At 32.1% G+C, this 21,327-nt stretch overlaps 2 protein-coding genes and 1 non-coding gene across 3 annotated transcripts; 2 read left to right on the forward strand and 1 right to left on the reverse strand.

The window, feature by feature from the left end:
- LOC109344328 (pentatricopeptide repeat-containing protein At3g26540) lies at positions 3,615–6,826 on the forward strand. Its single transcript, XM_019583067.1, has one exon. The coding sequence runs from the start codon at positions 3,713–3,715 to the stop codon at positions 5,804–5,806; it is 2,094 nt and encodes a 697-aa protein (XP_019438612.1). The 5' UTR covers positions 3,615–3,712; the 3' UTR covers positions 5,807–6,826.
- Positions 13,532–17,198, forward strand: LOC109344329 (F-box protein SKP2B-like). The gene is made up of 5 exons (XM_019583068.1): positions 13,532–13,644; positions 14,173–14,449; positions 15,267–15,615; positions 15,725–15,866; positions 16,528–17,198. Exons 2-5 carry the CDS (start codon positions 14,211–14,213, stop codon positions 16,890–16,892), a joined length of 1,095 nt encoding a protein of 364 aa, XP_019438613.1. The 5' UTR covers positions 13,532–13,644; positions 14,173–14,210; the 3' UTR covers positions 16,893–17,198.
- On the reverse strand, positions 19,975–20,046 carry TRNAQ-UUG. Its single transcript has one exon. It is a non-coding gene; the product is annotated as a tRNA-Gln (tRNA).

The following is a 21,327-nucleotide window of genomic DNA, read 5'->3' on the forward strand; positions in this document are numbered from 1 at the left end:
AATTTTCTGCATATATTTTCCACTGCACTTTAACTTTTGATTTTGCAGAAAAAAGTGGACATTATGTTAAGTCAACTAATTCACTCCCCTCTTAGTTGTAATCTAAGTCTTACAATATGAAAGCATGATAACTTATATGTTGTTCTATATCTCTATGAATTTAGGAACTTTTGCTTGTATTGTATCATTTGGTCTATGTACTGGAACTGATAACGTTCGAGATTATGCAGGATTATACACAAAAGATCCATTTTTGGCTCTCTCTTCTCCTATCCCATTCGTTGTCTTCAATCAATAAAAATATGTTATGTCAATTAAAAATTATATAAATTACTCTTTCCTTTATTGTTCCTAACAAACCATCCTTAATTTATAACATACATTACATTGATCACTCTAAAAGAGATATAAGTGTAATATTTTAAACAAAGAACGTGTGATGAATGTAATTATGTTAACCAAAATATGATATGTTATGAAAACAAATCTAAATATGACAAGAATCAATGTATTTTTTATTTTTAGTTCATTACAAAATACATCAATTATTCTGAGGAATGATATATGGTTGAAATCACTCTTATATTATTTTATAACCAATCAAAAAATAATGAAGATGCATTAACCATTATACTATGTGTAATGTACGATATTTTGTTCAACTTATTAATTCATCACACATTTTATGTTTAAAATATTACACTTATATCTCCTGTACACATGAGTAGTCAGTATAATATATTTATATAAATTAGGAGTGATTTATGTAGTGGCAAAAAATGAAAGAAATGTTTATGTTATTTCACTAAAATTTCAGGAGTGTGTAAGTGTAATTTACATCATCCATATTGCTTTATAAACAAGTTATTGGGAAACAATAATAGAGGTTAATGGCTTTAATTTAAGGGAGGCCAGCTTGTGCAACTTGGGTGGTGTATGTTGCTTTTCAAAGAGCATTTAACCCCAGATTGTTTTATCTAAACATAGTTTTCCTTCAAGTGAATCATAAGGTGGAGGAGCTTAAAAAATGAAGTAAAGGAGGATGCGAAAGAGATTGAAAGTTTGAATTTCACTCACAACAACTACTAACATATTAACAATATCAATTTTGTTTTCCCTTCAATTTGAGTAAAACTAATGACATGATAAATAATACACAAAATGGAGAAATTAAATGCATGGAATTTTTTAAAAGACACTCCCACGTTCCTCTACTTGTAAGTCAAATAAGTGAACACGGTGGTGCTAATTTAATCAGGAAAAGCACCATAATATACTACCCCTTAGATGTTACATGTATATTCAAGAAATACAATTTTACTCCTCCTGTGTGTATTGCATGAGGTTATCATTAACAATCAAATTCAAGAAATACAATTTCTATGTCAACAATGTATTTCCTTATCAAACTCAACTTCATACTCTTCAAACACCATAACAGTCGTACATTAGTAATATAAGGTATCCTTAGATTTCCAGAATGACAAAAAAATTAAGGGTTCGATTCCTGTGAGCAACACTAGTTAGAAAATGCAGCTACAAAATTGAAATATATTAGTTCTTTACCAAAAAAAGTGAGGAAATATTTTTGGTTATACCAGAAAATATTAGGGTCTCCCAAAAACTATTATCCTATTATTATAATTAATCCATTTTAATTTATTGATTTTAGTTATTTTAGTAAACTATTGTTCTAAATATTATTTTTAAAATTTTATTTTATTCCATTTTATATTTTTTTCTAGCTTTTTTAAAATAAAAACATGTGTACATTTGAGATGTGAAAAAGTGATAAAATATATGATATTTAACTGCTTCCGGATTAGTAGTTTAGAGATTTTGTTGCAAAAAAATGAAATACATAAAAACATATAATACTATGTACCATCTCTCGTTCTCATCGTGCTTCCACGATACCGATTAATAAAAATGATCCTATCAAACTAATAGACCCTGCAACTCATTATTAAATATTGAAAATTATGTCATCCATCATGTAACTTTCTTCCTTTTCTAGTTTTGTCCTTTTCTTTTTCTCATTGTTAAAATTAAACCTAAGTAAAGTAGTAAACAAAAAAACATAAGTAAGTGGGTGTAGATAATATTTGAAAAACACATTTGCAACAGAATAGTGATATGCATTTGATAAAATTATTAGTGGAAGATGGGTATGATAAGAGCAAAAATTTATTGAAATAACAATATGCATTTGTTAAGCAAATAGCGAAACGGTATAAAGACTCATTTGATGGATAATATAAGATAATATTTATTACATTGCAATTTAAAGTTTGGTGAGTCAAACATTCACCTAATGTATTCTATAATTTCTATTTAATGGGGACTTGAATTAGAAATGAGTAGGTTATGATACTATATATGGTTTCCTTTCATACCTTTATATTGAACACCACCACTAAACTATTATTATATCAATATCATTGTTATCTGGTGTGTATATAAAACATTAAATATTATAATACCTTATTTAGTTGTATTTTATTCTACCCTATATCTTATCTCATAGTTCTCTTATTATGATAACCAAAGATGCCCTAGAAATTTGGGTGGACCTGTTGTCCCAAAATAGTGTACCACTTTATGTGTCACTGCTTGTAATTGGTCAGAAAAATAATTAATTATTAAAATTTTAATTTAAATATATTTTTCAACCAATTATAAGCCGTGACATAGGGAGTAACACACTTTGTGGTACAGCAGATGTGCTCCCTAGAAATTTAAAAGGATATATTAGTCTAGTAATCTATCCTTTTAAATTTAAAAGGATATATTAGTCTATGATATTCTCACTCATGACTAGCATTTAACATTTCATGTCAGACGTTTAAGATTAAACTAACCACATTAATGTGATAAACTAAATTGACTAAGAAGTGTTAAACGTAAAGAACTAATTAAGTATGATTTTCAATAATGTGAAAATTAAATTAACCAAATACACCAATACTCTCAAGGCTCGAGTATAATTAATTGACTATGCTCACATTTGAAAAGAAGAAAAAATCTAATTTCAAATAGATATATTTGCATATGTATTGTGCATCAACTAATTGTTTCTTCTAAAAGTGCATGACTACTAAGAGTAGACTACAAATAAGACTTATATATTATTAATATAATCAATTTGATATTAGTTCAAAAGTCAACTTATTATATAGCTTAATATTATGTCATGGATCAAATGAGTTAGATTTGAACTAAAAAATAATGTTATTAAATAAATGACTTATTAGATTCAAATCAAATTTCCTATGTATTATATAAGTTTAGTATGCTCAACAAAAAGTTTTACTTTTTATTTCTACCCTTACAATCCATTTTGAGGCAAAAAGATCTTGGCCTAGTGAGTGAAAAGGAATAAAATAGTTATCCAATAAAATCAGCCAATATATCTTTCAAATAATGGAATCTAATTTCATCTCATTCTTCCTCCCCATCCAAAGAGTCTAATGTTTCCTGAGAATGTATCACTTCTTCTAATAGATTATAAAAATATTTTATTAATAAATTTTTAACTTAAATATTCTTTTTTTCAAAATAATAGAAACTAACAAGTGAGACACTTTTTACTCTATACCCAAACATGTCATAAGTTGTTCCCAAAAAAACATTAACGAATGACATAAAAAACATGACTATGACTAATGATGTCATATCATAAGTTGTCCCTTCTTTCCTACATTTCCATTATATGGGTGTTAGTGCTGCTTCCGTACTGAAGCACCTCCTCCACCACCGCAACCTGAAGCCACAACCACCCACCGCCGCCACCTCCACCGCTGCAGTAACCACCAAAATCCTCACATACCTTAAATCAGGTCGCATTCGAAAAGCAGCCTCTACCCTCTTTGCTTTCCCAGCACCCTTCTCCTACGACCTCTACGCTCACCTCTTACGCGCGTGTTCCCTCCACCGCCACGCCATTGTGGAAGCCCGCAAGGTTGAATCCCACCTCCTTACCTTCTCCCCCAACCCCCCAATTTTTCTCCTCAACCGCGCCATTGAAGCTTATGCGAAATGCGGCTCTCTCCGTGATGCAAGGGAACTGTTTGATGAAATGCCGCAACGAGATGGGGGTACTTGGAATGCCCTTATTACTGCTTATTCTCAATTTGGTTTCCCAAGTGAAGCTTTAAACTTTTTTCTGTGTATGAATAGGAGCGGTGTTCGTGCTAATGAGATCACGTTTGCTGGTGTTCTTGGATCATGTGCTGTTGCTGGTGAACTTGTGTTGTCAATGCAGGTTCATGGGTTGGTTACAAAATTTGGTTTTTGTGGCAATGTGATATTGGAGAGTTCACTTGTCGATGTTTATGCGAAATGTGGGGTTATTGTTGATGCGCGCAAGATGTTTCATGAGATTCTGCATCCCAATGCGGTCACTTGGAATGTCATTGTGAGAAGGTATCTTGATGTTGGCAATGCGAAGGAAGCGGTTTTCATGTTCTCGCGGATGTTTCCGGCTGCTGTTAGGCCATTGAATTTCACCTTCTCTAATGCACTTGTTGCTTGTTCGAGTATAGCTGCGCTTGAGGAGGGGATGCAAATTCATGGAGTTGTTGTGAAGTTGGGTCTCCAAGAGGATAATGTTGTTTCGAGCTCGCTTATCAACTTGTATGTGAAGTGTCGTAAACTAGAGGATGGTTATGAGGTATTTGATCAGCTTGGTTCAAAGGATTTGGTGTCTTGGACTTCAATTGTTTCGGGGTATGCTATGGGTGGGAAAACTTGGGAGGCTAGAAAACTTTTTAATGAGATGCCTGAACGTAATGTAATCTCATGGAATGCGATGCTGGCAGGGTATACTAGGTTTTCTGAATGGTATGAGGCATTAGATTTTGTACATCTGATGCTTAATACAATTAAAGATTTGGATCATGTCACTCTTAGTTTGATGTTAAATGTCTCTGCAGGCCTTTTAGATCATGAAATGGGGAAGAATGTTCATGGCTACATCTATCGGCATGGTTTACACTCGAACCTTATGGTCGGCAATGCCCTTCTTGACATGTATGGAAAATGTGGGAACTTGAACAGTGCCAGAGTTTGGTTTAACCAGATGAGTAATTGGCGTGACAGGGTTTCTTGGAATGCTTTGTTGGCTACCTACGGTAATCATCATTTAAGTGAACAAGCGCTAACAATATTCTCAGAGATGCAGTGGGAGACAAAACCAACTAAGTATACATTTGGAACCCTTTTGGCAGCATCTGCTAATACCTTTTCTCTTTACCTTGGTAAACAAATTCATGGATTCATCATTAGACATGAATTTCAGATAGATACTATAATCAGAACTGCTTTGGTTTACATGTACTCTAAATGCCGTTGTCTTGAGTATGCTATTGAGGTTCTGAAGGGGGCAGTTTCCAGGGATGTGATCATTTGGAATACCATAATCTTGGGGTGCTGTCACAATCATAGGGGTAAAGAGGCGCTTGAACTTTTTGGTGCAATGGAAGCAGAAAACATCAAGCCAGACCATGTGACCTTTCATGGCATTCTGCTTGCTTGTGTTGAAGAAGGCCTTGTTGAGTATGGTGCCAAATGCTTTAAATCAATGAGTAATGAATACTGTGTCCTGCCTCGGCTTGAGCATTATGACTGCATGATTGAGCTCTACAGTCGGCATGGATACATGGATGAGCTTGAGAGATTTATCAAGACAATGCCAATAGATCCCACTATTTCTATGTTGACAAGAGCCCTTGACGCCTGTCAGAAAAATGAGCATGCAAGATTGGGAGAATGGATTGCAGAAAAGATTAATGAATTTCAACATTAATTAATTACAACTTGCAGCATGCGTGCATTATAGCAGGGAGATGATATTTCTTTCAGCAGAAGAGCCATAAGTCAGATTGCTAGTATATGCAGTGGAATATGACTATGATCAAGGTCCTGTTTTTCATGATGATAGTCAGATTAATACCTTGATATATTGCTACAGGACAACTAATACATCTGTACACATGCATTTGCAGTGGGCAGGCATGGCACTCTCTGGTTTTGCTGAAAGAAAATGATCACGTAATTGTGTGTAACTGAAACCCCAGAAGAAGAAAATTGACTCAAATGGAGGTAGAGGTTTTAAGGTGTATAGGAGAAGTCTATTTTTCATGTTAGAAGCAAATGCAAAGGGAAAGGACAAGCTACATTTTTACCAGAATGTAATAAATCGAGAATGGCTTTAAGGGACAAATAGCATGTTTGGAATTGAAGATTCATTTGAACAGAAAGCAGAGAATAAATTGTTGAATAGAATCACTTAGCCTTCAAGCTTTGGGGTGTGTATTTGTTCAATTTGGAGTGCATTCTATGATGTGCCCTTGAAAATGAATACTGTGCTCAACTCAGCAGATTCTTACCCTCCGTTCTTCCAAGCTGCAAAGAGAGGCACTTTTTTCCATGTTTTGGGCAACTCTATCAACACCCATAAAACCGCTACTCACACCCAAACGTATGGACCATCTGTCTGACTATTTACAATGACAGTGGTCCATCTATTTAAGTGCGAGCAGTGATTTTCGGGTGTATATAGAATTGTCGTCTTGTTGATGGGGAAGTTTCAAGTTCTGATTCAACATGTCGATAGGTATAAGCTTCTATTGGGTTATATGCTTACATTCAAGCTCTGACTCAACATGTCGAGAGGCAGAAGACTTTCTTAGTTTTTTTGTTTTCTTCATTTAATTGTAATTTATCTACCTTTCTTTTGACAGATTGAAGTCATGTGATAATGCCATGATATATAATTATTTACTGAAAATATGAGTGGTCCATCCATTCATGTTATCTTTAGTTCCACTACTTTCTGTGTTACAGAATACATCAAACACTTGACAGAACTCATTTTCTTTTCTATCCTATTTTGATATCTATACTAGCTGTTGCTCAAGAATATGCACCTTATCAAAATTTAAAGTTTGATATGTACATACATGAATTATTTTTTAGAATAAAGTATCTCCTGAAAATAGCTTAGCTCTAACACTTATACTTTATCACTCATGTGGTCTAACGAGCCAGTTTTGCTCGTGCCCGCAACAATTTAAGCGGACGCGGGCATACCAGCATTGACTTAACGAAAAAATTCAATGTCTTCCCGTTTTAAAACGGGCTAACGGGCGGCCCGCATGCATTGTTGAATAATAAAAAAGATATAATAAATAAATTAAAATTAAATAAAGTAGTTGAGGATAAAAAAATTAACAAAAACTGTGATATTTTAAATTAACTTGAACAAATCACTTTAAATTACAATTATTTAGAGATTAAATCACATTACATCATAACTTATTTGAAATTTTATGTATTTTTTCTTAAATTATATTCATGGGCCACTCGTGAACCGCCCGCATTGTCCAATGGTATTAGAGTAGCGCTGCTTATGCATTATTGTTAGCCTTTGTATTCTTTCTTACTCTGTTTCGGCTCCTATATATAGGGAGTCGTTATTCTGCATTAACTAACAATTGAATAGAAATAGAACCAGTTTCATTTCTCTTTTCTCTCTCTCATTTCTTCTCTAAGCTTCGATTAAGCATTTGTAACATGGTATCACGAGCTTCTCATTCCTGATTCCTCATTTCTTGTTGGTGATCGTGATTCTTGCATTGTCATCGTCGTCACTCACTTCGGTTTTGCTGGCTTGTGCATTTCTCACTCTCGCATTACCTGGATCTTTTGATTTGTGGACAGTGTTGTAAGAACAGGATTGCAACTAAGAGGGGGGTGAATTAGTTGTTGACTTAAAATTATAGTAACTTTTTCTGCAAAATGTAAGAGTTAATGTGCAGCGGATAATATTGCAGAAAATAAACAAGTATAAAGTAAAGAGGAAAGAGAAAAGAGAGTACACAAGGATTTTATAGTGGTTCACCTTCTTGTCCACCGAAGGCTACGTCCAATACTCTAGCAACACAAGAGATTTTCCACTAAATATTATGAGTTGTAATTACAATATCTCACCCCGGGATCTCTATGTACCTTACAAACTCATTAATACTTATACCTTGGAAAACACTTTTTCAAGTCACTCTATCCCCTTTCTATTCACACCCTGTAAAAGAAAGATTGTTTGCAATGAATGAAGAATTACAACAATGACTTTGGATTGCGTTTACAAGTATGAAATACTATATCACTTGAAATACTATATCACTTGCAATCCAATCAACTCTCTTTATATGCTTAGTAATAATGCTCAATATATTTGTGAAACTTTTGAAGCAATTACTCAGAATAAATTCTCTATTGAAAGTTCAAGAACTCAGTGTAAAAGTGCAGAAAAACAGTGAGAGAATTTATGAGAGTTGTATAAAAGTGCATGAGTTGTTTGGAGTGAAGAGATTTTGTTTGGAGTGAAAACGTTTCGTTTTGAAATCTTAAATCTCATGCAACAGTACTGTCCACTCCAAAGATACTGTCGTTTTGAAGGAGAAAGACATCTGGATGTGGAACATCATCTCATAGACACCATTAGAAATTTGTATTATCATTATTTTGTTTTTTCAATGTAATCATTTTTCAATTCGTACTACAATTACCAATTTCATTTCTATAATTTAGTCTTATTATTTTAGTATATGCATTTCAATTTTAAACCACTAAAATAATAAATCTTAAATAAATTCAAATTCAAATTCAATCTTAAACCACTAATTATGCATTTCCTAAAACTAACACTTTAATAAAATTATCAAATTCAATTTAATTTAACTATTTTAATTTAAACATATTATTTCTATACACTAAAAAAATCATAAATTTTAACTTATTTTAAAAACTCATACTATACTCAATAAAACTAACCCCTAAAACAATAAATAACCTAAAATATTTGCCTAAAACTAATATTTCAAATTCACCATGTCTCATTCAAAGTCGTGTTTCAGGTACACGACAACGGAAGTCGTGCTTCTCATCCACGATTTCACTACAAGAGAGAAAAAACCACAAAATCTTGTGTACGGGATACACGAGATCACTTGAATCTCGTATTGATGGTCCACGACTTCTCCAAAGTTGTGGACCTCATCCACGAGTTCCATTAAATCTGCACTAGTTCCATAAATATTTTCAAACATACACCAAACGTGTAATAGTGTAGTTTGATTACATTATCCACGTAAATTTTCATGTGATCATTCTCTCTTTCTTATGATCAAAGCCACTTGCAAGCAATTTGTCCTTTGTTATGTGGATGAAATGCCTGCAGGCTTGGCGAGCGAAATGGACAAATAGGAAAAAATTGTATGCTCTGCTCCAAAAAAAATGCAGCACCCGCAGGCATTGCCCATTTTGCCATCTATACGCCCTTACCTTACTTGGTGTTGGCTCAGACATATGAGATGATGGGCCGATGGGAGAGCATGGTTCCAACGAGGAAGGCGGTGAAACATAGATGTCCTAAAGAGTTAATTGGATGCAGTTGGATTGTGATAAAAAAATCATGTATAATCTTTTGCATCAAACCAATTACAACATTGTGGTGGCATGGATCTTTATCTGGTGTTGAATTTACTAATGTGGGAGATGGGGACAGAAGATTTTGATGTCTAAAAAATGTGTAATAAAAATAAGAATCAAAGTTGCAATAGGAGATGGCAAAAAGTGAACAATTATAATTTTTTATCAATAAAAGTTTAGGTGAGTTTGGCGCTCAATACTTACAAGGGACAAATGAATGCTTGCAACTCAAAGAGCGCTTATCGATCGACAAGATTTAAATTCATGCCATTGTGGATTACGTCGTATTTTTACCAACCGAACCAACCTTCATTGGCGATAAATTTATCAGGTATAAAATGATTACTCTTGTATTAGTACTCCTAGGAAATTATTTGATAGTATCAACATGAATGAAATAGAGTCCTGAGATCTTATAAGTAATGCAGATAGGCCTCATCACATGTGAAATGAATATCATATGTCTCCATTCATGTTCTATTTGGTGTTTCAAGCCAGTAAATTAAGTATGTTGAGTGTTGAAAGTTATAAACTTCCCAGTAAATCTGTTAAAGAACATTGGCAGTAAAAGTTAAAACTGTTAAAAAGCATTTCAATTATTTTATCTTATATTATTTTATATTACATAGAAAGATGATCTTCCTAGAATAAATTCAACATCCTACACAATTTGTGCCATAATAAAACTTCAGAATGGTAAAAAAAGTTATAATCTTTCAAATTTTAATGGACAATGTCAACCAATGTTTGAAGAACACTAACTAAAATGGAAAAAAAGGAATTTTGTTTTAAAATTTGATAAACTAAATGCAACAGACTTAATTTTTCAATCTCAACTTTATATATACAAAAATAAATCTAAACTTTTATTTAAAACTTTGCTTCAAGAGTTTCCCATATCCATTTGTAGTTAAATTTATTTTGATATAATAATAACAAGTCAAGAATAACACAACCTATTTTTCATTAGATTTGATACAACTCAGCTCCATATTTGAGATGTTACTTAAATTTTGGGATCAAAATTTCCTAGTTGAAGGGTAACCATTGAAGGCAAAAAAAAAACAGAATAAAGAAATTACATTACAACTAAGATTGTTAACCATCCCATTACAAGGCAAAAAAGATAATTTTGAAAAGGATAAGTTTAAGAGTGTAATATCTATATATATTGATAGCGTAAATTATTATGGGATCAAAATTTGTACATAATCAATGCTTCATACAATATTCATTTGTGTTGTTTTTCAATAATAATTGAAAATGAATGGTATATGATACATTGATAGTATAAAAACTCTTACATTATTGGTGCATACATTTTTTTCATTAGAATTAATTTCTCAATCTAAACATTCCCTTCTTTTTTCTTTAAGAAGTGTCATGCACCCATTTTTAATTTATTTTATTTTGATTAATACTAACAAGTCAAGTTTAGCCACGATCAATGTGTTGGTCTAGTGGTGTAAGACCTTGCTAGATCTTCATGATGATCAAAAAGTTAAAGATTTGATCCCTGTGAGTAATATTTATTGAGAGAGACAACCACAAACCCTGAAATAAATTAGCTCATCACCCAAAAGGTAAGGAGATACAAAAACACAACCTATACTCGTTTGGTTTAATACTTTAATGCAACAAGTTCCATGTTTGGGATATTACCTAAGTTGATCAAAATACAAGAGTTGAATTGCAAGACATAACACAAAAACCATAATAAAAAAATGTGATATTTATCGTCATTTATTTATATTACTTTTATTTAAAAGTTTATGATAATTAAAAAATGAATGGTGAAAATTAATATTACAACAAAGATTGAAGACAAAAAATAGCTTAATAAAGTCGATATTTTCTACATTTCTATTCAATTTTAGTTTTGGACAAACATTGAACATCTTACCCACACTCCTCACCTTTATTCCATTTTACCTACTCATTTTCCTCTTTTCATTTCATTCTCTAATTTTTGCATTTAACAAATATAAATTTTTTCACTTTCTTTTCATTTTCTTTCCAATGCATTTTTTCCTTTCTTGCCTGCGAGTGCTAACCTCCATTCTTATCAAAGTAGAGAGGGGTCCAATATTGGACCCACTTAACTCATCACTTCTCCAAATGATCACTCTTACATGTGGAAACATATCCATCTTATACCCTCTTTCTCCATCTTCCTATTTTCCCCCTCCTTCATCATATTAAAAACATAAGTGGTATCCCACACGATTCTATCAAATTTTTTCTTAAGCTTCCCTTGGTGATAGGGGAGAAAATGAGAAGATACAAGGATACAAGAAAAAGTATGGAAAGAAAGAAAGAAGTTCGAAAGAGAATGAATTTTTGTATTGATTATATGAAAGAATGAGAATATATTTTCTCAGAGTATTTTATTTGGTTGGATAGAGAATGAGAAAATAGAAAAAATATTATTGTTGGAAGGACAAAAACACCCCAATAATAAATGGAAATAACATTGTGAACAATTAGTATTGTGAAGGAGGAAATGTCATGATAGATATATTTTTGCAATGGTGTAATTTCTACTCTCCTCTCCCAAGAGAAAGATTTTGGACATAGTCCCACAACTTTTATTTTCCCTCTCGATTCTCTAGAAAATCAAAGGGGAGAAAATCACTAAATCTCTCTTCTTCTTTTTCTTCACTAATTCTTGCATACAAAAATGAAGAGTTAATTTATTTTAGGAGATATTAATTAAACTACTATACATGAGTTTTATTAATTCTAGGTGTTAGGCATGTATTAAAAAATTAGTTATAGTCAATATTTAGGATAAGTTAAGGTTAAATATTATTTGACCCAACCCATGTGGACCTTTGATTTTGTTTATATGTGTTTGTAGATTTGGCTCATTAGAGTGTGTAGCAAATGCCCATTACATGACTAATAATTAGCGGGCTCCTAAATATTTTTTAACTATCCAACAAATTTTATCTCTATATTAAATATTTTATTGTTTTACTTTTTACTAAAATTTTGTGTTGTCAATTAATATTATTCGACACAAAATTCCTTCAATACTTTGTTGGTCATAATGATCATTATTTTTATATTATCATATAGTTGATCTATAATTGAAATAATGATCTGACCTGGAGTGAGAAAAATATGAAACCTTTTAACGCTCCTTAAGGATATGGTCTCATAAAAATTTATTAGACTCAAATTCCTAAAATATAACAATAATCAAGTCTGAAGAGAAAGTGTATCTCACGTTCTTTCGAATTGTATGTGTTCAAAATTTATTATAAAAAATATTTAATTAATTAAATTATTTAATATATAATGTGTACATATTTTATTTTATCATCACAATTTGTTTTAAGTCTTCAATTTTATTCGAGCTTAATATAATTAAATCTAGGGCCCAAATTTTATTGTTGAATCGAGCCTATAAAATATGAGAACAAATATGGCCTATTTGTTTAACTTTGTAGAATATAATAATATATTTTTTAGCCCAAAGCATATAATACATTTTATTGCAGCAACATGATATAATTTTATATTTTTAATAACAATATTTTCACTTACTTTCAATAGTTATTTTGAATAGTCTTAAACAAATGATTTACAAACATACATAGTACTATTTCATATGTTATTAATTTTTTATTTTTTATCATATAAATGATTCACAAAATATATGTAGATACATGTCATAAACATTATGAATGAATAATATTAAGAATAATTTATTTTAAAATAGAGAAAATATGTTATAATTAATTAGATACTAGAACGAATTTAGGCTAAAAGAATATTTAGAGTTTAGTAAACCTTTGAGGTAGTGAGAGGAATGGATTCAAATATTAATCCAATCAATACTCAGGTCCACAATCCTCAAATAGAAATCTTATATATTCATTATTTTTGCAAGTAATAAGAAACAAACATTTCATTAAATATTTTAATAATTTCTTTTTTGATTTACCTTTTTAATGATGTGACTATTTTTAATTGGTGGTGAAAATTGTGATATAGAATAGTGATAGTGTTATAGATGATCATGATCCTCATCCCTTATAAAAACGCTCACTCTACACTATCAATTTCAGAGAAGCATAACCAAACTTCTCTATCACAAAAAAGAGCTAAGTTATTAGCTTTGTCTCTCCCCTCTTAGCTACATAAGTAAGTAATCATCTTCTTCATACCTCTAATACATTGTTGTTTTATGCTGTTACTTTTTTGTTTTATTTATGTGTTCATGTTATTATCATGTTTTTTGATCCGATAAAAAAAAAAGTTTTCATTTTGAGTTTACCCAGTTTTGTTCTCTGATTATTTTCCCCTTCCCCTTATGATTTCACCTTGTTGATGTCTATTTCATGCATGTCAAATTTGATTACAAAAAGGGACTTTTGAATTTTGATCATAACTCTCTGTGATGTATTTTATGTTTCTGCTGCAACCCTTGTGCCAAATTTGAAACTTTCTCCAATGTTTTAATCATTTAATTGATGGGCATTTATGTAATGTGTAGAACCTTTCTGATAAGATTAGACCATTTTTTATTTTATTAATTTATTAATTGTGTTTATCTTTCTGTTGTATGGTTTATGGTGATGATTGTTTTGCTACAACTACAAGCTGTTTTCAAAATCACCCAAAATTTGGAATTTACTATAACTTATATGTTTTTCGTTCCTTTTGTGACAGCTGCAAAAGTTGATGTCTTTTGCTGAATTGAAACTGAGATGGTTGGCAAGGAGAACTTGAAGACCAAGGACTTGAACTTATGGTTTGAAAACCTTATAATGGTGGCTGGTGGGAACATCAAAGCTGGGGTGATCACTGAATGGAAAGACATTCCTGTTGAGCTCTTGGTTAAAATTTTGTCTCTTGTTGATGATCAGACTGTGATCACTGCTTCTGGAGTTTGTCGTGGTTGGAGAGATGCAATTTACTTCGGTGTTGCCCATTTATCACTCTCATGGTATATTTGCTTTCTCTCTTTTGACTATATATATTTATTCGTGTCTGTGTGTGTGCCATGATGTATTTGTTTTCTCTCTTATGGCATAGTGTCTTAGATCCTAAACTACTTCTCTTCAATCGGGGACTTTGTTAAATTGAAGGTTTCTTGGTTTCTTTTGCTTATTTATGTGAATTGATTTTTCTATGCTGCATGCAATTCATGATGATGATATCATGTTTTATACTTGACTTTTGTTATGTGTTGATGGGTCACAAGAGTGGAGACGGGGTAGCTAGTCATTAGAATTGGAAATATTTGTTTTATGTCCATTGCTGCTTGGGATCAACCTGAATTGCTTCCTTTATTTATGGAATTTGAGAATCCCCAAGTTTGATAGACATGCCAGCAAAGCTGGCCTTTTTAGTATTTGTTAAGTATGGGTATTGTATTACGGCGTTACAATAGCAAGAAAGGTATTTTATGTGTTACTCGTGGCTGAACTTTTAAGCTATGCAAAACAAAGTTTCTGTGCAATTAGGATGCTGTCTGAACCTGGTACCTTTTTTATTTTTCTGTCTCTTTATTCCTCTTTACAAATTGCAAGATCCAACTGTTATATGCGTGGTTTCTTTTGCTTATGCCCCTTTGAACTTCTGAAGTCGGTTTCCCGTAGAATAACATTTCTGAAATAAAAAAATTTAATATGAAAAACTTAATATTATTAATATTCTAAAGTCAATTTGGTATTTTTGGGAATAAATTTCAATTCTCAAAAATTCTTTGTGGAGTTCATGGAATGTACTACTAACACGATCTTTGTAATTCCTCTCTTCAGGTGTAGCAAGAACATGAATAATCTGGTTCTATGCCTTGTTCCTAAGTTCGCAAAATTGCAAACTCTGATCCTACGTCAAGACAAGCCTCAACTAGAGGACAATGCTGTTGAGACTATTGCAAATTGCTGTCATGAGCTACAGATCCTTGACCTCAGCAAAAGTTTCAAGCTTACTGATCGGTCACTGTATGCTATAGCCCATGGTTGTTGTGATCTTACAAAACTAAACATCAGTGGCTGTTCATCATTTAATGACAATGCTTTGGCTTACCTTGCCAGCTTCTGCAGAAAACTGAAAGTTCTGAATCTTTGTGGATGTGTTAGAGCAGCATCTGATACTGCATTACAGGTATGATTGTGATGTAGACTTGTGGTTATAACTTCTAAATCATAATCATAGTATCACACACGAACTAAGACGGCTATGAATTATAACCTGACAACAAAATGAAATGCAGGCTATTGGACGTTACTGCAATCAGTTACAGTCTTTGAATCTTGGCTGGTGTGAAAATGTTGGTGATGTTGGAGTTATGAGTTTAGCTTATGGGTGTCCTGATCTTAGGACAGTTGACTTGTGTGGCTGTGTCCGTATAACAGGTATATTATTGAACATCCCAGTAGTTATTCTATTTTCTACGACGGTCAAATATGAGTTTTGTGCCTTCATATTCTCAATAGGTGAGATTAGAAATAGACACAGGGAGGCCACATAAAGGGTTTAGACAAGCAATGGAGGCGGTTAGAATAACTGTAGCAAACTAAAACAAGACACAAACCAATGAGTAAATATAACTGGGTCGAGATCTTCTCCATTTTCTGTCCATTTCACACTATCTGACTGTCAACATTTTTAACCAAAATTTGATTTAGTATTTTATCATATGGATAAATTATTTAAGAGCCGAGATTCTCTTCAGTTGCTAAGGAAATGGAGAGGATCTGGACCCCATCTAACTGAGTACTTTAGTTTGAAAATCCATTGGTAGCATTTGGCGTGTGGAGAGAATAGAATGGAGCAGAGTGTTCTATTATGTTCTCACTTTTTAATTATGTTCTATTTATAAAATACAACAAATAAGGAACATGAATCATATTGTATTTTGTTCTAACAAATCTTCCAAATGCATGCCGCTACCATAATCTCCTAACTTTTGTTTTATACAGTCTCAAATTGGCGACCATAGCTCCATTTCGTTTGAACGTTTTCTACGTCTCAATAATGAAGCACCATTTTGACTCCAATTTTGTTATTGTGCAGATGATAGTGTGGTTGCTTTGGCAAACAGGTGCCATCTAAGTTCTCTTGGACTGTACTACTGCAAAAACATCACAGACAGAGCAATGTACTCTTTGGCACAAAGCAAAGTGAACAACAAGATGGTGAGAACTGTGAAAGGAACAAGTAACGATGATGGCCTAAGGACCTTAAACATTAGCCAATGCACTGCACTCACCCCGTCTGCTGTTCAAGCTGTTTGTGACTCATTCCCTTCTCTTCACACATGCTCTGGGAGACACTCTCTCATCATGAGTGGCTGTCTCAATTTGACTTCGGTTCATTGCGCCTGTGCTGTCCATGCGCACCACCGCTCGTTCACCACTTTCCCTTATCCTGCACATTGACCACAAGTTTCCTTGCTGGACAAGGTTATTCTAAAGTGAGCAAGTAAGGGTGTATCTATCTGTGCTCATTATTTAGAAGGTTCCTTTTCCGGACACTTCGAGAAGCGCTTGTCTTAGGCTTGGAGAAGTGAAATCTTGTAATTCAAATCTTGTAATTCCCCTGTTGTATGGATATGTTGGTTTTGAGTTATACTTTATCCAACTTGTTGTGTCTTTTAACTTTGTTTTAATACTCGGATTATATATGAAGCTTATGACATTTTGTAGCATTTTAAACTTTTCTTGAATATATGGAACTTCTGAACATGTATGGTTTCTTGAAAATGCATATCAGACTTTTATGTCACTTGATTATCTTCGTATAAGTCAGGATATCCTACAAGGTAAGAGAATAAGACATGCATAGAAAATTAATAGTGAATATACCATAAACCTTGTATGCTAGATGAGAAAAAATTGTTGCAAGAATGTATTAAAAATCTATAGGCTAGCATAGTAAATAAATTGATTTTTTACATATAGAAGTTTGAATGTAATATATGCACTAATAGTGAAATTTTTATATACTTTCATTCTTTCATCCACCATTCATTTGGATTACCTTAAAGAAAAAAATCAATGATAATTAAATATAAACGACAGATGAAGTAGTGACAAATTAATATCAATGCATATATTTTTTTCTCTAGAATTTGTAGGGTATCTTAATTATTGAAGAACAAAGCTACTATATTTTACACATTTAATACATGTGTTTTATTAGTTTGTTTATGTAAGTTTGTTACCTATTCATGTACTATAAATAAGGTCTTATGCCTGATCAAATAATGTGAAATATTCATAAATTTCATTTTACGCTTTCGCAACATTTCCCCGTATGGTATCAAAGCCTTCCTCCTGAAGGCTTTGATCACCGCTGCACATTCTCTAAAAAATATTGTCTTTCTCTTCCATCATCATGCATCAACCACCAAAGTAAGAAGAAGTTGGAGTTTGGAGTACAAAGGCAAATCAAATCACCAACAATCTTTCTTGCATCAAGTTGTTTTGGCTTCTTTATCTATACCAACCATCTTCTAACTGTTCGTGAGTTTCAATTACAAATCCATACATTTCTTCCACCAGGAGATAAGATGTGATCGTGAGATGGAGGAAACTTTGTGGTTTCCATGGAAATTGAGATTCTAAGCCTTAAAGGGTGATGTTCAAGAATCTTACATGAGAATGGTATTAAAAAAAAGCAAGAAGAGAAAAAAGAAGATTACAATTCTACACTTCCAAAGATACATTTATATCATTCTGCAGATGATGGTTTCTATGATGTCGAAGCCATTCGCCACAAGAGGATCCACAAAGAGAAACTCGGTAACTGCAAGCGCAAATATCGCCATATGCTTCAACAACAACAACAGCAATAAGATCAACAAGATCAACAACAACAACAACAACAAGATTAACAAGATCAACAACAACAAAGATCAACAAGATCAACAACAATAACAAGATGAACAAGATCATCAACAACAACAAGATCAATAAGATTAACAACAATAACAACAACAAGATCAAAAAGATCAACAACAACAACAAAATCAAGTGATTGAGAAAATTCAATCATGTTAGGATCGAGATTCCGATCCATTACCTTGTCACGATATCAAATCGAATTATCAAGCTAGAGTCATTGTCATTTACCCTCCAGCTTGTGGGGGCTATTGAAGAACAAATCTACCACATTTTACATATTTTACCCATTTTACACATTTTACACATTTAACACATGTGTTTTATTAGTTTGTTACTTATTCATGTACTATAAATAAAGTCTTATGCCTAATTAAATAATGAAAAATATTCACAAATTTCATTTTACGTTTTCGCAACATTTTCGTCGTAGTAATAATGTAAAGTCTTTTACATTGTCTTTTACATGGCTACTATAAAAGATAGTGGTTATTTATATTCTCATACGTCATATATCATTCATATATATGTATATAAATATTAAATCCATAAATATCTCATTCTATTGAAAATTAAAAAGAAAGTATTAATGAAGAGAGGGTCAAGGTTTTTTTGAGATACAATTGAAGTTCCTTATCATTGATGAGCGACGAAACTAAAGGCTGTGGAGTGTGGACAAAAAGGATTCTTCCTTAATAACCTGGGCAAATCATGCAAAGGAAAAAAAAAAACAGTCACCTTTTTAAAAAAAACTATAGTAGTAATTAAATGAATTCAGGATTTCCTAAAATAATTAGATGACCAAAATGAGATACCTCTTACTAAAAGAATTAGTGTTATAGAACTCAGCTCGAACCGACCGGTCCGACCGGTTCAACCATAAATCGGATATCTAATCGGCATGAGTCTCTCATCTAACCGGTTTTGCATCAAATCAGGTTGTCTTGGTTAGTTTAAGCCTAAAACTAATAACTCGGATGGTCGGACTGGTTGAACCAACCGACTCAATAAAAAAAATTAAAACAAAAGCAACCATATTAATATCGTTTTTCTAGTGAAAAACAAATACTTTTAACTTATTTGTAGTTATGTTTGTCATTTGTTAGTTTACATCATAACAAAATTTTCGTTGTTTAATGAAATTTAAACTTATTATACATTTTTCTTGTAGTTAAAACAGTTAATATATTGTTTGATGATGTTATCAGCATACTTGTGTAATTTTATATTGGTAAAATCTTCTTTTTTGTTTAATTAGATATAGTAATGTTTTTTAAATTTTGAGTATACGATTATTAAATATTGTTACATAATATTATGAATTTTTTAAGATTTGCAATGTAAACCGAGTTAACCGATCTAACTATTGACCTACTGGTTGAACTAGTAACTTACTATCTCAGTACTCTGACCGACTGACTCGTCCAATTTAATAACACTAAAAATAATAAATAACTAAAAAATGTTTGAATTTTAAATTGCAGAATGAAGATGACTTGACACGTAACATGATGTTAGGATGAGAACCTTGTTTTATATATTTGATCAATAATAATTGATAATTGACTTATCATCTTCCTAGTAAAACTTTTATACTTTCTCATAAATACATTAAAAAAGGTCCTACCGGGAGTCGAACCCAGGTCGCTGGATTCAAAGTCCAGAGTGCTAACCACTACACCATAGAACCAATTGATGATGTTGGTCGTAAATAAATTATCCAATCATAAGAATTTCCAGGACAATACACCTAAAAAATGTGTTGGATATTCATGCTATATACCAATACCAATGTTACAAAACCCGAGCCGTACATCAAACTAGAATATGTCCCATATTAGGTTTAAATGGTTAAACCGCTTGATTAGATCGGATGATTTCATATATAATTTATCATTTTTATATATAAATATATAAATATAAAATTTTATATAATTAATATTTATGTATAATTATATTGAAATAACATTTTTCCATCTTTTTTTGACCTGAAATAAAAAAACATTAGAGTAGCATTCTATTTTTTAAAATTTTAAGTGAACCCTCCGGTTCACTTCCCGGGTTATTCCGGTTCAACGTATTTAACGCGGTCGGATCAAAATTTCTCCGGTTCAAAGTGGTTCAACCATCATTCAGTTAAAACTACAAACCAAAGTCATTTTCAAGTCCGGTCACCGGTCAGACCATGAAATTAATCTCTTTTGTGCCCCTCCTAATAACTGTTGTTCCCAAAAATCGAACTTTTGACCTTGGAATCGAGTGAGACCTTGTACAACTAGACTAACGCCTTATTGATATTGAATAGTCATGGTGACAAAACACTCTTATATTTTTGTTCCCAGATTTTACTGATATTGTGGCTCCTATTTTTCATGTGTTTTTTTGGCATTATTCCTTTTACTTTTATTTTTTTTCCAATTATGTTTCATGATTTTAAACTCTAACACAATTGGTTATATCCAATTAACTTTTAATCAAACAAATCAATGGAACTTTTGTTTTTGATGACTACGTACTAATACTGTTATTATAAGGCTTGGAATTGAGTTAGTACATGAAGAAAAAAGATTTTCTTTTCACTTTTATATTTGAATTTGTGAATAATTGCCATAACACATTCATAACCATACAAGAACAGCATTCAGAGTATATTCCTATGTAGTCCATTATCATCACTTAATATATATGGATAATTGACTAAATGATATATATGGATAATTGACTAAATGATATATTTAAATATTAGAGTATGTAGAATGACGTTATTAGAATTAAAATCTTAAGAATAATTCTTTCAAGAATTTGAGAGATTATTAAGGTAGATATTGTGTCTTCTTTGCGGGAATTTCAGGTGAATTGTAAGCTCCGAATGGGTTTGAACTCCTCTTTCATGGCTCTAACTCCAAGATTAAACAAGCCAACAAAGATTCAAGATTTTAGACCAATTTCTTTGGTAGGTTTTTTATACAAG

The sequence above is a fragment of the Lupinus angustifolius genome, chromosome LG03 (assembly GCF_001865875.1).
Source record: "Lupinus angustifolius cultivar Tanjil chromosome LG03, LupAngTanjil_v1.0, whole genome shotgun sequence".
NCBI lineage: Eukaryota > Viridiplantae > Streptophyta > Magnoliopsida > Fabales > Fabaceae > Lupinus > Lupinus angustifolius.